Source organism: Triturus cristatus, chromosome 4_2 (assembly GCF_964204655.1).
Source record: "Triturus cristatus chromosome 4_2, aTriCri1.1, whole genome shotgun sequence".
Lineage (NCBI taxonomy): Eukaryota > Metazoa > Chordata > Amphibia > Caudata > Salamandridae > Triturus > Triturus cristatus.
Window position 1 is genome coordinate 160,792,592 of NC_140586.1, and position 14,310 is coordinate 160,806,901.

Here is a 14,310-nt window from a genome sequence, read left to right on the forward strand (position 1 = left end):
TACACTGGTAGTCAGTAGGTTTTCAGGGGGCACCTCTAAGGTGCCCTCTGGGTGCATATATTAATAAATCCATCAGTGGAATCAGTGTGGGATTATTAATATGCAGTGTTTGATACCAAACATTTTGGGTTTCAGTGAGGCCATCATGAAGCTGGGGAACTCGTAATTACCAGTGTCCAGCACATGTACTTAGAATGGCTTCCCTGTTCACTTGGCATATCTAAGAATCGACTTAGACATCACAGGGTCATATCTGCTCATGCATATGTGTTCACACATGTATTATAGTCCACCCTGTAAGGCCAGCTGTAGGGGTGACTTACCTATACTGCATGCATTGTCTGCAGGCATGGCACACAGGAGGTGTGCTTCGTTGTGTCTTCACTTTTCTCTACACGATGTCACGCAGCCTGCAATGGCAGTTTGCATGAGTGTGCTGGGGGGTCTATTAGGGTGGCACAATACGTGCTGCAGCCCTAAGGGACCCTCTTTAGTACCCCATGTCCTAGGTACCAGGGCTACCATTTACTAGGGACTTACAGAGGGTGCTATAGGTATTGCCAATTGGGGGAACAATTGTACAGTTTTGGAGAAATGGATCTGGCACTGGGCACCTAGATAGCAGGAACCCAGCACACTTCTGTCAAAATAGCATCAGATACCAGGCATAAAGTGGGGGTGACCATGTCAAAAAGGGGCACTTTCCTACAGCCCTGTGCTCACTGTGCCATATAGATGAAGCAGTGCCTCTCTGATTAGGGTCTAAACAGGCCAAAACAAGTCTGGTTGCTTCTTTCTCTATTTAGAGGAGAGCAGGCTTAGCAGTTGGTGATGGACTGTTCCTATTAGAGCAGGTAGAAGACTAATTTGCATATGGCTGGTTCCTGTGTGACATGGCACAATGAACAATAAAATGATGTATAGGAATGCAGCCCAGACAACCAGTGTCTGAGATTATGTATAACATTCCTCCCATCACCTTTTTTTCCTCAGTACCATTTAAAAGGCTTCAGTTTGGGGTGTAATTTCGCTTCATGATTTACATAATTGAAGAATACTTACCAGGCAAACACAATGTAACAAATGCTCACCTTGACAAATGCTTGCCATGATTAAATGTTAGGATTAAAAATAGTCAATTTATAATTGGCAGTAATTCTTATTGACAAAATTACAGGGATCCCAAAGAAAATCTAGAGCGCGAAAAAAGAAAAAGAAAACCTAAACTATTCGAAATGGAAACTTGAATTTATTAAAAGAAATATATAAGAAGCTAAAACAAAGTTTTGGGATAATAGAAAAGCAGGTTACTATAGTCTGTCTTTGTGGTTTCCCCGTAATATTTGCATAAGGGAAAAACTTCAATGAACGCAGGAAAAGAAAAACTAGAGTTGATGGTTGTACTTGCTTACAGATAGCGATAAGGAATAAGTAACTGAATAATAAGTGGAAGAAGGACAGGGCAAAGATTGGCAAATTACTACGGCTACCTACTCCCTGTTCATTTAATTTCAATGCAAACAACGGTGTCACAGAAAATGAAACCGAGATGAATGGATAGAGACTGCTTAAAGAGCAACCAGGTAAAGGCAGCAGCAGTGGATGAAGGAATGGAACAATTCAGTGGACAGAAACTGGGGCAGACAATTAACAAGCATTTACAATGCAATGGTCTCGGCATTGTTAAAGTTTGAGCTATTGGCATTGCTCATGACATTATTTTTGTTTATGTTTTTGTTTTTAAAAACATTTAAAGAAACGGCATTGTTATTTACAATGTCAATAGCTTAATCACTCTCAAATGCTGGACCTATATCATTTGCACCCACACATAGAGAGAGAGAGAGAGACACACACACACACACACACACACACACACCAACACACACACACACACACACCAACACACACACACCAACACACACACACCAACACACACACAGATAGAGCCATCTACACACACGCAGTATCTCACTGACCTATTTACATTATGTGCACTTTGTGATCTGCATGGTACATGTTCTTTGCTGCAGGCACATTAACCCTATGTGCTACCTTTCCAGGAGTCAAAACTTCCACTAGACAAAACTCCGATCTCTCTCTAGGAAGAACATTAAACACAAGAGTCATCATGAAATTTTTATTTTTGCCGAAAATTGCTGGAGGCCAGGAAGGAGGCAGCAAGCGCTTTTAAAACATTAATTTACTTGCAAACATAATGTCTCCACCCAAAGTCAGCACCCGGTCACACTGCCCTAGAGCTGGCCCTGCTCAAGGGTCCTGTGACCTCAGTGACATTGTTGTTCTTGGCTGTGCTGCTTTATAGGCCTGCTAGCAAGACTGGAGGTGAACTTCAGTATGGATTGTGGTGGACAAACCTTGAAGGTTAACCCAGACGTGCCAGTGCTAGGGTCCACCTGCTGGTGCTAAGACACCAGCGCTTCTAAGGTCTTGCGCAGCCTTCTAAGGTCTAGCATGGGATTGTGCTCTCTCAGGAGAGTCGTCTGGTGGACTGGTTATTAAGGCTGAACCTGCTTCCCCAGTTCCAAATTCAGCAGCTCTGGCCGTAGTGCCACATCGTCTCCCCCACTGAACACCATACTGTCCCACTGAGAAAAACTCACACTGCCTTCAACTACAACCCAATTGCTGCCGGCTATAAACACCTGGATGAGGCTCAATTTAAATGACGCAATAGACAAGAGCAATATGCGGCCTACAGAAAAAAGTAACATCATCCTGGAAAAAGCAAACACTCATAGGGGAATGCAAAATTTAGCAAACCATGTGAAATTCAAGCAGGAACAACATTGTTACCTTAACGCTTTTACGCTCACTATTCAGAAATCAGTGAGTGCTTTTGCCTGAAAGGGGCCTTGAATGGTCCCATTTCAATGTCCATTGCTGATATCCTTACAAAACGTTAGCAGTATGGTAAAAATACCACATCCCTGGACGCAGAGCCGCAGTACACATTTTGTTTTCCAATCCACACTTTGCAGTACCTCCAGGATTGGTGCACTAGTTGCAAGCCCAGGGAAAACAAAGACAAGAAAACAAAAGCCCAGGTAGGTGAAGCCCCTCTGTGCGAGTCACTTACTTGGGAGGCCCCGCTAGGTGAAGTACGTCTCTGGGAGTCACTTGATAAGGAGGCGTGAGAGTCACTTACTTGGGAGGGCCAGGCAGGTATAGTTCATGGCCCATCTCTGAGAGTCACTTGATAAGAAAGGCCAGCTGGGTGAAGTCCCTCTCTGGAGTCACTGAAAGGGCAGGGTCGTGGATAAGCACTAGGCTGGGGGTGAGCCGAGAGGTATCCAGGGTTTCAGGCTACCTCTGCAGGACCCTCCGTGGGGAGCCCACGGAGGACACAAGTGCACCCTGGACACACCGGCACCCATCAGGCTCCTTCGTGACAGAAGCCCCGCACTCACCTGCCTGCTGGTGCGGTATCCACTGCTGCCCCAGCCGGTTGCTGACAATGAGCAGCCTCCGCCCCTCGGAGACCCGGGACTCTACTGTGGATTGGACTGGAGCAGGAGGTGAACTTGGACTGGCGCGAGCCACGCGGCATGACCCAACGTCATGACAGTATCTCCGCCCGTGCTCGGCGTCGAGAAGGACGTATTCGGAAGAACCTGGAGCCACAATCGCTTGCGCTCTGCGCATACGTAAAACCTACCTATGTTTACCGATGGAACAATGTCCCTTACCAGCGAACCGCGGATCACGTTAGCAGGCTTCATAGGGCGCCACCCAGCCTTACGCCACCCAATACGACATTTCCAGCAAAAATGATTTTCTTTTTTGGATCCATTTCACAGGGGAGCAAATAAAAGAAAGTAGAGGAAAGAGAGTGAGAACCCCATCTTGAAGTCAAGGTTTTCAGTAAGAGAAGAACTGCTATACAGAAAGAGAGGGAGGGGGGCCGCTGAAGCATTGCAGCACAGGGCGCCACAGGCACTAAAGCCGGCCCTGTGTGCGTCAAAGGCGCTGTACAAAACACTGCTGGAGAGGGGTGAGCAGGAGGAGAAAGAGTGGGGGGGCAGCTGAAGCGGAAGAGCAGAAGCGGACACTGTATTTTTCTTCTCTAAGTAAGAAGGTTAAGACCGAGTCCGGTTACTAATCTGCCACGTGTCCTCGAGCGCCAGGAAACGCCGAGATCAGCCTTGGAGCAAGGAAGAGACGACCCCACGTCCCACTCCGTTCCGACCGCGCACAAAATGGCCGAACCTTCCGACGGTAAAAAAAAACACGCGCACCACGCGTAAATGGGGCAGGGAGTAAAAAATGAGAAAGAAGCGAAAAACACGACCCGAATCCGAAAAAGACGGGGCTTGTTTGGAGAGACAAAGCTCTTCTCCAATGGCTGACCAGCATTTAAGAGGCCAGCCAATGGAGAAGAGGGGCGGGTTCAAGCCCCACTTCTGAAAAACATTAAATCTCGCGAGCAAGACTACGCAAGCGCAGCCTTCGCTAGACGAGACCTAAAAAGCGTTAGATGAGAAACATAGACAAGATGCCTTACCAAAGACCCGCAAACAGCATCATACATACCAGGCAAAGCACTCCATTCACGACGCTGCACGGGGACGGCACGGGCCGGGGAAGCCCTGTAAAAAAAACAGAAAAAAAGTGTTAGATGAGAAACATAGACAAGATGGCTTACCTAAGACCTGCAAACAGCATCATACATACCGGGCAAAGCACTCCATACACGACGCTGCACGGGGACGGCACGGGCCGGGGAAGCCCTGTAAAAAAAGCAGAAAAAAGCGTTAGATGAGAAACATAGACAAGATGGCTTACCTAAGACCCGCAAACAGCATCCTACATACCGGGCAAAGCACTCCATGCACGACGCTGCACGGGGACGGCACGGGCCGGGGAAGCCCTGTAAAAAAAACAGAAAACAAGCCGGGGAAGACCTGTAAAAAAAACAGAAACAAGATGGCAAAAACAACAAGTGCACATAAACAAAGATCGCTTACCTTAGAGCTTCGGAAATCGCTCTGCACATCCCAGCAACAGACACAAATAAACCCGAGAACGTCCATGAAGAGAAAAAAAAATACAAACACGCCCACCAGTGTAAAAGGGACGGGCTTCAAAAAGAGAAAGAAGCGAAAAAACACGCCCCCGAATCCGAAAAAGACGGGGCTTGTTTGGCGAGACAAGGCTCTTCTCCAATGGCTGACCAGCATTTAAGAGGCCAGCCAATGGAGACGAGGGGAGAAGAGGGGCGGGTTCAAGCCCCACTTCTGAAAAACATTAAATCTTGCGAGTGAGACTGCGCAAGCGCAGCCTTCACTAGCCGAGACCTAAAAATGGGGTCTGGGGCAGTGCCCACTGCATTAAATGTAAGGGAACTTGATGTAGTGATTGAGTAGAGAAAGGGTGACCAGGGCTCTTAAAATGCTTCTGTCAGAAAGATTCCGACTAATTCAAGCCGACAATCAAAAATACAATTTTTGTCATGTCTTAAATGAATCTTTAAGATAGCAAATGCTCAGTATATCGTATGACTGTGAACTCTGCGGCCCAAAAGCCTAAAAAGATATCACTTAACACAAATGGAGCTTATATTCCACTGAGGTCAAAGGCCAGAAGCTGCAAGCTAAGTGGTATGAAAAGTGCATAGGTACAAACCATCTTCACACACATCAAAGCTCAGGAGATGTTTTTGTACTGGGAACTTCACCCACTTTAACTCAATTGTGTTCCCAACCTGCAAGACTATGATTCCATTGCAGTTTCATGGCAATATAGCAAAAAAAACGGAATCTTCTCAGGCTAAGCCTGGAGCCAATCTAAATGCATTGCCCCTGTTGACACTGGTAGTATACTGCCTTATTAGCCAGCAGGGACGTTTTTTACCTCACTGATCAGCATATTTTCATCAGCTTGCGAAAAATTGAAATCCACATCCTTTACCATTGATCAGCCCTCCTATGGCAACTTAAGCCCCATGCTGCTGTTTTCCTCCTTCCTTCTTACCAATACATGTGTTTGTGCTAACGGGGGAACGCAGGGGGGGGGGTGTGATCCTTGAAAGTAAGGCACCATAAAAGTGTTGCTGAAATTTCAACTTGCCAACAACAAACATCTTGACTGGCACAAGCTTCTTGGTATGCTCCGATCTGGGTTCATTTCTGGGCACAAGCCTTACTGGTGGGAGATGCAGCTGCTGATTCTCCTTGACAGTTGTGCACCTTGCACTAGAGTGTATTATCTGTTGCTCCGCCATAGGCTTTCTGTCATAAACAGACTCCACTACCGCACTTCAGCAGTGTAAATGATTCTGTCCAAAAGGGAACTGACTCTCAAAATGAGGACATTTTGGTCTACCTGTGGAGTATAGTGACGGGCCCAGTGTGATTCCCCATTATCTATGTTCTTTATTAAAAACTACCTCCTGGGTTAGTCTTGCGTGGACAGTGTTCAGAATGCCTGAAGGTAGACATCCCCAATCTCTGCTTCAACCCAAATTGATGAGCCAAGCTGGGTCCAGCTAAAAAATGCAAATGCAGCTCTTGCATCCACTTTCCTGTCAATGTATGGCTTCGACTGAAAGCTGCAGCGCAAGTTAGAGCTGGAAGCCTCTCAGCAGCTGACAAGGCAGAGCGCATACTAGTGGCACTTCCCTTTGGTATTGGACATTAGGGGGAGTTAATAGTGGTTGGCTTGCTCAAAAGCCACCAATGTGAGGGTTCACCACTTTTGTAAGCTTAGGTCACAAGGAATGTAATGGGAGGGTTGGATAGCTTATCAGACTTGGATACAAGCGAGCACCATTATTGTGTTGAGTGGAAAGGATGTGGAGATCAAGTGTGCACTTTGTGTTGGGCCTTTTACTTCTTCTTTTCACGTTTGCTCTCTTTGTTTCAGAGCTCGACTTCTCTGCACTCGTGCTGACGGGTCCCGATGATCCCATGATGCCAATCGTTGGCAGTGATGGTGAAGAGGAAGGCTATTGACCCAGGGACCTCTGCCATCATGCACTGCTTTGGATTGTGTCCTGAAAACGATCAAGATTATGGGCTCTTCAAACACAACCTGCTTTCCCTATTTACTATAAGAAAACCCCTCCACCACCTCTGTTTTTAATACACTGTTCTCCCTACTCATGACAGCAGGCCAAGCTAGCAGCTTTTTGGAGGACTACTGCATAAACAGAACCAGACCCTGGTCGAGACGTGTGCTTCAAGTAGGAGTGTTCCGTTATCCGAGTTGGAGAGGGCAATGCTTGACAAGAGGCCAGAGCTTGAGTGCTCCCTGTAGGAGCTGCAGCTCGCCTCACCTTAGCAGGAGGCCATGCTTGAAGAAAAGCTGGCACAGCCTAGAACCCCTCACACCAGTAGAAGCATGCTCTGCAGAAGCTCAACCGATCCAACAAGAAGCATGACCCAACCCTCACCCCGACCACCAAACAGGAAAATGTATGTGTTCCTTTTGACCGCAGACTTGCTCAGAGTGAGGAGGAGCAGCGAGAGAGTGGCTCTGAGCACACAGTATAACAGAGGAGTGAGATCTTCTAAGGGAAAAACGCTCACTTGTGGAGAGGAGATTCAAGCTTAACAGCCACCAGAGACAGAAGAAGCCTACCAGCCGTCTGACATAGCAAAAACATAGATGAGATTCAGACATGAGACTGCAGTCTCTTTTTTACTTTTTAGTGTGGAGTGGGAGATGGTGTGGCCCTGGAAAAGGGGTACTCAAGGGGCTTGACTTCAGTACTTGAAACAGCACTTAAGAACCTGAGCTTTTAGCACTGTCCAAGACGTCATAAACTATAGAAAGCCTTCGCATCTAGCCCTGAAGCCCCAGTCTCCTTGAATGCCCTCCATCGAAACTGAAAATGTATCAAATAAACATCTTTGCTCTGTTCTGACTGACTACCCTCTGAACCTGGGCATGGTTTTTTCTCACTGTCTATAATATAGCCCTATTTTTATGGGAATGCAAATCAAAAACCAAAAAGGGTGTCTATTATCAGTGTGGGAAACAAACAAAAAAACTTGCTCTCCAAAAACGAGAATGTGTGGAAGCAAAATAAATTTCACTGGTTGTGGTGTGTATACTGGATGCAAAAATATTCACAGTTTAAAGTTGCATAAACCATCATAGTCTCTTAATGACAGTTTCATGTGACAGTGTTGGTTTGCAGGCATGACTGATGCAATATTTATCCCATTATACCATTAATCATTTCTTATTTTAGTGCCTTATCTGGGGCTTTAAAGCCATTAAATTAATATCACAGGAACTGACACATTCCTATTGTTCCAACTAACCATTACAAGACATTATGGACCATTATGTTGAACAGACTGATTTTCAATAACCAAGCAAATGACACCAGACCACCTCCAGCCCAGTCAAAGAGAATTCCTGAATTGTACAGAAAGGATACCCCGGCAGCAAATGCATTTAGAACCATACAAATAGTGCTATACAAATGCTGATAACATAGCATACCTGCTAAGAGAGGAATGTCGCCAAGAAAAAATAGCTTTCCAACATTTTCGAAAAAACTTTCCAGGGCTTCTTCTGTTTGATATTGCCGAAACTCTTCAACTTTTAATGATGAGAATGTCACTGAGCCACCAGGCCTGCCTCTTCTCTATGTGCCGTTTTATCCTGCATTGTAGTACTTTCAAAAACTTTCAGAGTAATCATTGCATCCATTTGTGGAACCTTTAATACCTGCAATAACCACATTTAACCACTAGCCAAAATTGTATATTGTTAGAAAGTTAAATAAATCAATTTTTCAAATAAGTAAAAATTGCGTTGACTATCTTTGAAAGAAGATTAAAAGTAAAGGCCTTGCTCTGGGGCCTTTTCCATGCTCCCAATGCATAAATCTCCTTGATATTATCCACTATGATAGTGCTGATAATTCTCAAACTGATCCTATTCACACTAGTTCTCTGGGGATCACACGTTTTGCAGTTAATCTGCTATATATCAACTTTTTAATAGAGTGAGCCTAGTGTAGGTTTATATACAGTACATTATTGGTATCTAGTGGTTGAGTCCAGAAAAAACATGTGGTTTTTTTTAAAGTTAAAGACCTCTTTATTATTATTATTAACTTTTATTTGCATAATTAATTAAAACTATTACAAAATTTGCATGGTAAATTACAATTACAATAAGTAAAACATTTATCATTTTAAAAGAGTTAATACTGGGAGTAAAATACTCTTTACTTTCAGAAAATGTACTTAAATTGTCCAGTAGTTAAGAAAGGAGTTTTATTGCTTCTTCAAGGAATTTGACTCCACGACAAGCTAAGATTATGGAGGAGCCACTGAGCCAACATATGACTGCCTGTCTGCAAGAACGAATGTTTAGCACGTTAAAAATAGGTTTCAATAAAAGTCGTCTCTGGTTTATCAGGGCCGGGCATATACAGAAAAGGTGAACCAAGGTTTCTGTGTGGTACCCGCAAAGGCGGCATTCTTTCGTCTGATGCGGCGGTTTCCAAGATGGTAATAAATCTTTTGAGACATGTATCCCCATCCGAAAAGCTGTAAATATCTTTTTGAGGTGTACATTAAAGTGGGATGCTAGGTAGGGCAATGGTTTTGAAGGTATAAAAGAGTTCATGATTGTCCAACCATGCCGACGTATTGCCAATGTCTCTTTATCCTCCGCAAAAGATTTCCTTTTTGCCGCCGCATTTGCTAGTTTACTTAACGTTGCCTTGTCAGATCCTGATTTCCATACTGATTCCAACTCCAGCATTTCCACACAATATTTCAGGTGTTGGCCCCAAATGTTCAGCTTTTCAGATTTCCCGCTTTGTTTTATTTCCTCCCAGCTTAGCCAGTCCAGTGTTTCTGAATGAGCAGATCGAAGTTTATGGCAAAGTTTCACAAACCTGCTCATACTCCGATATTTCTGGTTTTGCAGACCAAATTCAAGTCTGACTTGTGCTGTTGATGCAGATTTTGGCAGGTTAAAGACCGCTTTATAAATTTTGGTCTCTAAGGTGTTTAAAAGTTCAGCTTCCTTCCCACACCATGTTACCAAGCCGTAAGATAGAGTCGGCATTATCTGTGCTGCCATAACTTTTAATTGGTGGCTATAGTTGGGACAGTCCATTTTACCTTTTATGGAGCGATGGGCAAAAATAAGTGATTGAGCCTTTGTTTTTAAAGCTGTTTTGTGATCATTATGAATACCTCCTTTTGTTATGATTAGGCCCAAGTATTTGTAGTTCACTTGTTCTTTTACTGTTATCCCTTGAGCCATCCATTTATATTTTAATTTCTTCGGATCAACCAACCGGACCACTTTTGTTTTTTCTTTGTTTAATTCCAAACTTTCCTTTTCCAGGTATGATGTTAGTTTGTTGATGGCTCTTTGTAAGCCGATTGGGGTTTTACTCAACAACACTATATCATCCGCATATTGTAAGTAGTAGATTGGGTTGTTTGCCAAGAAGGGGGGATGACTATCTGCTGAATCAATAGCCTTAGTGAGGTCAGCAAGAAAGAGATTGAAGAGGGTGGGGGCTAAGACACAGCCTTGTTTTAGACCTTTGTGTGTTGGAATATTCCCTGTGGTGCTGCCTCCGTTCCCCAGTTTCACCATTGTCCAAGTGTTTTGGTATAGGGCTTGGATGGCTATTAATAGCTGTTGTGGCAGCCCCCAGCTCTGCAGCTTACTCCATGAGCACTCTCTATTTACTCGGTCAAAGGCAGTCTTGATATCAATGAAACAAGCGTACAGTCGAGTACCTTTTGCTACAGCTTGGTGTATTAGAATTGACAGACAGGTTAGGTTGGTTGTAGTTCCCATTCCTTGCCTAAAGCCAGTCTGGAATTTTGGCATGATCTTTTGCTCTAGGATCCAAGCTTGTAGTTCTGCTAAGATGCAAGAGGCATATAGTTTTGCCTCTACATCTATTAGGGATATCAGTCTATAGTTCGCAGGGTTTCGATGGTCACCGCTCTTAAAGATGGGGTGGATAATACTCCCTTTTCCAGGAGGCGGGTAACTCTGCCTGTTTGTATATTCGGTTAAACAGTGGTGTTAGAATCTCCGACCACAAGTCCGGGTCGTGTTTAAAAATTGCATTTGGCAGCCCGTTGGGTCCTGCTGCCCCCTCTATCTTTAGTCTTGAGATAATCATCCTTAGTTCGTTGATACTGGTTATGTCGTCTGATTTTGTTGGCCCATTCTCCATGTTTCCCTGCTTCAATTCCCTTTCTTTATTTTTATTGTCTCCTTTTAATTTCTCCACCCCGGAGCAATTGTTTTGACCCGCCTCCGTTTTGCTATATAGAGATTGCACATGTCTGATCCAGATGTCTGCTCCAACCCCGGCTTCCTGCTGGAATTTAGTCCCTTGGTTAAGGTCATTTATGATGCCCCAAAAATCCCGGTTGTTCGGATTTTTTCCCGAAATTAACAGCTTGTGCCAGATGGATTCTTTGTATGAGTACTTTGCAGCACTCAGAGCCTTCCTATATGTTCTCCTTACTTTCCTCAGATTAGATGTATTAATCGTTAGACCTAATTTTTTTTGATGTGCCAGGGCCCGGACCTCCTTAGCCACTATTCTTTTTTTTGTTCTGAGATCCATATTAAACCACGGCTCCTTATTGTTGTAATCATTTCTGTGATTCCCTGAACTTGCTGGGAACTTGCGTTGCAGAGCCTGAATCATTTGTTCCCAGTTCGATACTATGTCCTTCTCCTTTTGAGAGCCGCAGTCAGCCATCTGTGCTTTAACTGTGGCCATGATTTTGCCCAGCCCCTCCCCACGCCATTTTATTTTTTTCAAGTTAAACTTTACTGCGTGTTGTAATAAGGAGTTCATTGTTGGGGCCATACTTGGTGCAAAATTCAAACTTATAATTTGGGGGAGATGGTCACTTTCCGCTCGATGTTCAATACCAAATGCATTAATACAAGGAATTAGCTCGTCACTGGTTATGGTGTAATCAATTATTGATTGAGCCCTACCACGTAAATATGTGGCGGCAGCTGGCATGTCCTCCTTAAAATTCCCGTTTAGGATTGACAAGCCGTGAACTTTAAGGCTTGAAGCTAGCTGTTTCCCTACACTGTTTGCTTTTATCCTCACCCTCGCCTTATTTTGATCAATGAGGACTGTATTGAAGTCACCTGAGATGACCAGTGGATATTGTAAGTGAGACTTTTGCAGGAACTGAATAAGAGATAGCAAGGTCACATGTTTTTCTTTTTGTGAATGTCTATCAGGATGGATGTAGACATTGAGAATTAACAATTTCCAAGGTTCCCTACCCGATGACTGGTTTCCCGTAATTCTAATCACTTGGACCCACCTCAGTCCCACGTCTATCTCCTCAGATGTCCAGTTGAACTTAAGGGTAATATATGTCGAGAGACCACCGCGAAAGTGGCCGTACATGGAGACTATTTCTGCGTATATTTGAAATTCTTGGAAGCCTGGTATTGGTGTTGATGCTAGTTTCCAGGACTCCTGAATCAGAATTATGTCCTGACGTTGAAAAAAGGCTTGGGTATCATGGTCATAGGCCATTTCTCGAAAGCCATGGACATTCCATGAACAGATTGAGACTATGGGCTCCTTTATTATTTTCTGGCGGGGCAACGAAAGCCATGAGGTGTGCGTGGAATTCAAAAGTGGGTTAGGTAGCTTTATTACTCAAGACAGCAGGAATCCAGGACCAATCCAATCTGTCTTTGTGACGGCGATCAATTGCTTGTGCCTGATGGACTGCGCTAGATGACTCTGGCGTCGAGGCCCTTGCGCCTCATAGACAAGTGGACATTTGGCCTTTGCTCTCTTGCCCCTTTGCTTGAACCCTTGTACTAGATTGTAATGGGTATGGGTATCTCGGGCGCTTATGGCGCATTATTGAAATACCCCATGTTTCGAACTGAGGTTTTGCAAGATATATCCTGTCTGCCAGGTCCTTTGAGGCCCAGGTTGTAACTGTTTCTTCTGTGTCCATTTTGTTTGGATTTTGCTGGAATTCCACTGAATAGAGATCCTGGGAGGTAATATCTTTTAAATTCGATACTTCTTTAAACAGAGTTAACAGATTACCTCGGTTCAAGAGGTCCTGGCAGCCCCTTGTCGAGTAATCAGGAATAAATGTTAGTTTTTGCTCATATAAATCTGAGTGGTTTCTTCCCTCTTTGAATTTTAAGTCTTTTTTGCCAGAAGTAAGGTTACAACCTTGTAACCTGGTGCTGATGGACTTTATCGGTTGTCGTTCTTGCCCGTTCTGTTCAGAAGCTAGTGCTTGCTTCTGTATAATGGTAGTATTTTTTGTCTTCCGTCGGGGCGTGCTTTGATCTCTTTGTAAAAAAGAGCATTTACGTTCTTTTTCCAGGATAGTAATCCGCAGAGGGGTCAGTACTGGATTGTTTGTGATTGTTACTGCTTCGCCGCGTTGATTGTGTAAATCCCTTTCGGGGAATGTAAATAGTTGTTGTTCAATAGAGTTTACTAATACTGGATTTGGGACCTCTTGATGGATGTTTTTTGTAGCCAACCTATTTGTTGCCGGGGTTTGGATCATGCTATTTTCCTCATACGCTCTATGTTCACCCCCTTGAGATTGTTTTTCATCAATACGTCCCCTCACTTGAACTAAGGAAGGATGGTTTGTTCTTGTAAACTCTCTGCATTCATCGCCCCTGGGCAGGTCTAGGCTTAGGTCGGCCCCTGAACTAGGGCGTTCTTCCCTACGTATGGATACAGGGTTTAATTTATCAGTTTGATCTGCTAAAAGGCCCTCACCACTTGTTGACCCGTTCATAAGGCTAAGGTTGTTTCCTGGGTGGGGATTAGTTTTAAATATAGGGAAGATTTTCTCAGGAGCCCCGTTGAGTTGTTTCTTATTCTTAAACCTTGTCTTTCTCGCCCTTTTCCTTTCTCTCTTTGTTAGACTTTTCTTGGAGTTAGCTTGGATGATAGATTGAGGGTCTTCGTTGGCTGGCACAATTTCACCTAGGCTACTTTCCTTTTCGGATTGGACTGGATCCATTTTTTGTATGCTGTTTGAGGCCTTACTCTTGAGTATTTGTGGTTTTTCCGGGGAAGGGGTTAAATCTTGCGCCTGTCTGTTAGCACGTGAAAGTTTCACCTCCCCAAGGATATCCATAAGAATGGCCGGTAGGCTTGTTAGTTTTTCTATTATGCTTCCACAACCACAGTTTTGTATTTGATCACTCCTTCCTGTGGTCAGGTCTGGTCTCCCCTGAGTTGTCAGGAGTGTAGAAAGGGAGTCCAATTTTGCGTTTATGCCTGAAATGTGTCCCGCCATTAATGTAATAAGG

The 14,310-nt window shown here is 44.2% G+C and overlaps 1 protein-coding gene across 8 annotated transcripts in view; it reads left to right on the top strand.

Moving 5' to 3' along the window:
* The window catches only part of STAT2 (signal transducer and activator of transcription 2), a 574,746-nt gene extending 565,961 nt beyond the window's left edge, over positions 1-8,785 (top strand). For all 8 annotated transcript variants that reach the window (XM_085600900.1, XM_085600903.1, XM_085600898.1 and 5 more), the window contains one exon: positions 6,886-8,785. In XM_085600900.1, coding sequence (XP_085457026.1) covers positions 6,886-6,974 — 89 coding nt within the window. In that variant the 3' untranslated portion in view covers positions 6,975-8,785. The remainder of the gene's footprint in view (positions 1-6,885) is intronic.
* The last annotated feature ends 5,525 nt before the right edge of the window (positions 8,786-14,310 follow it).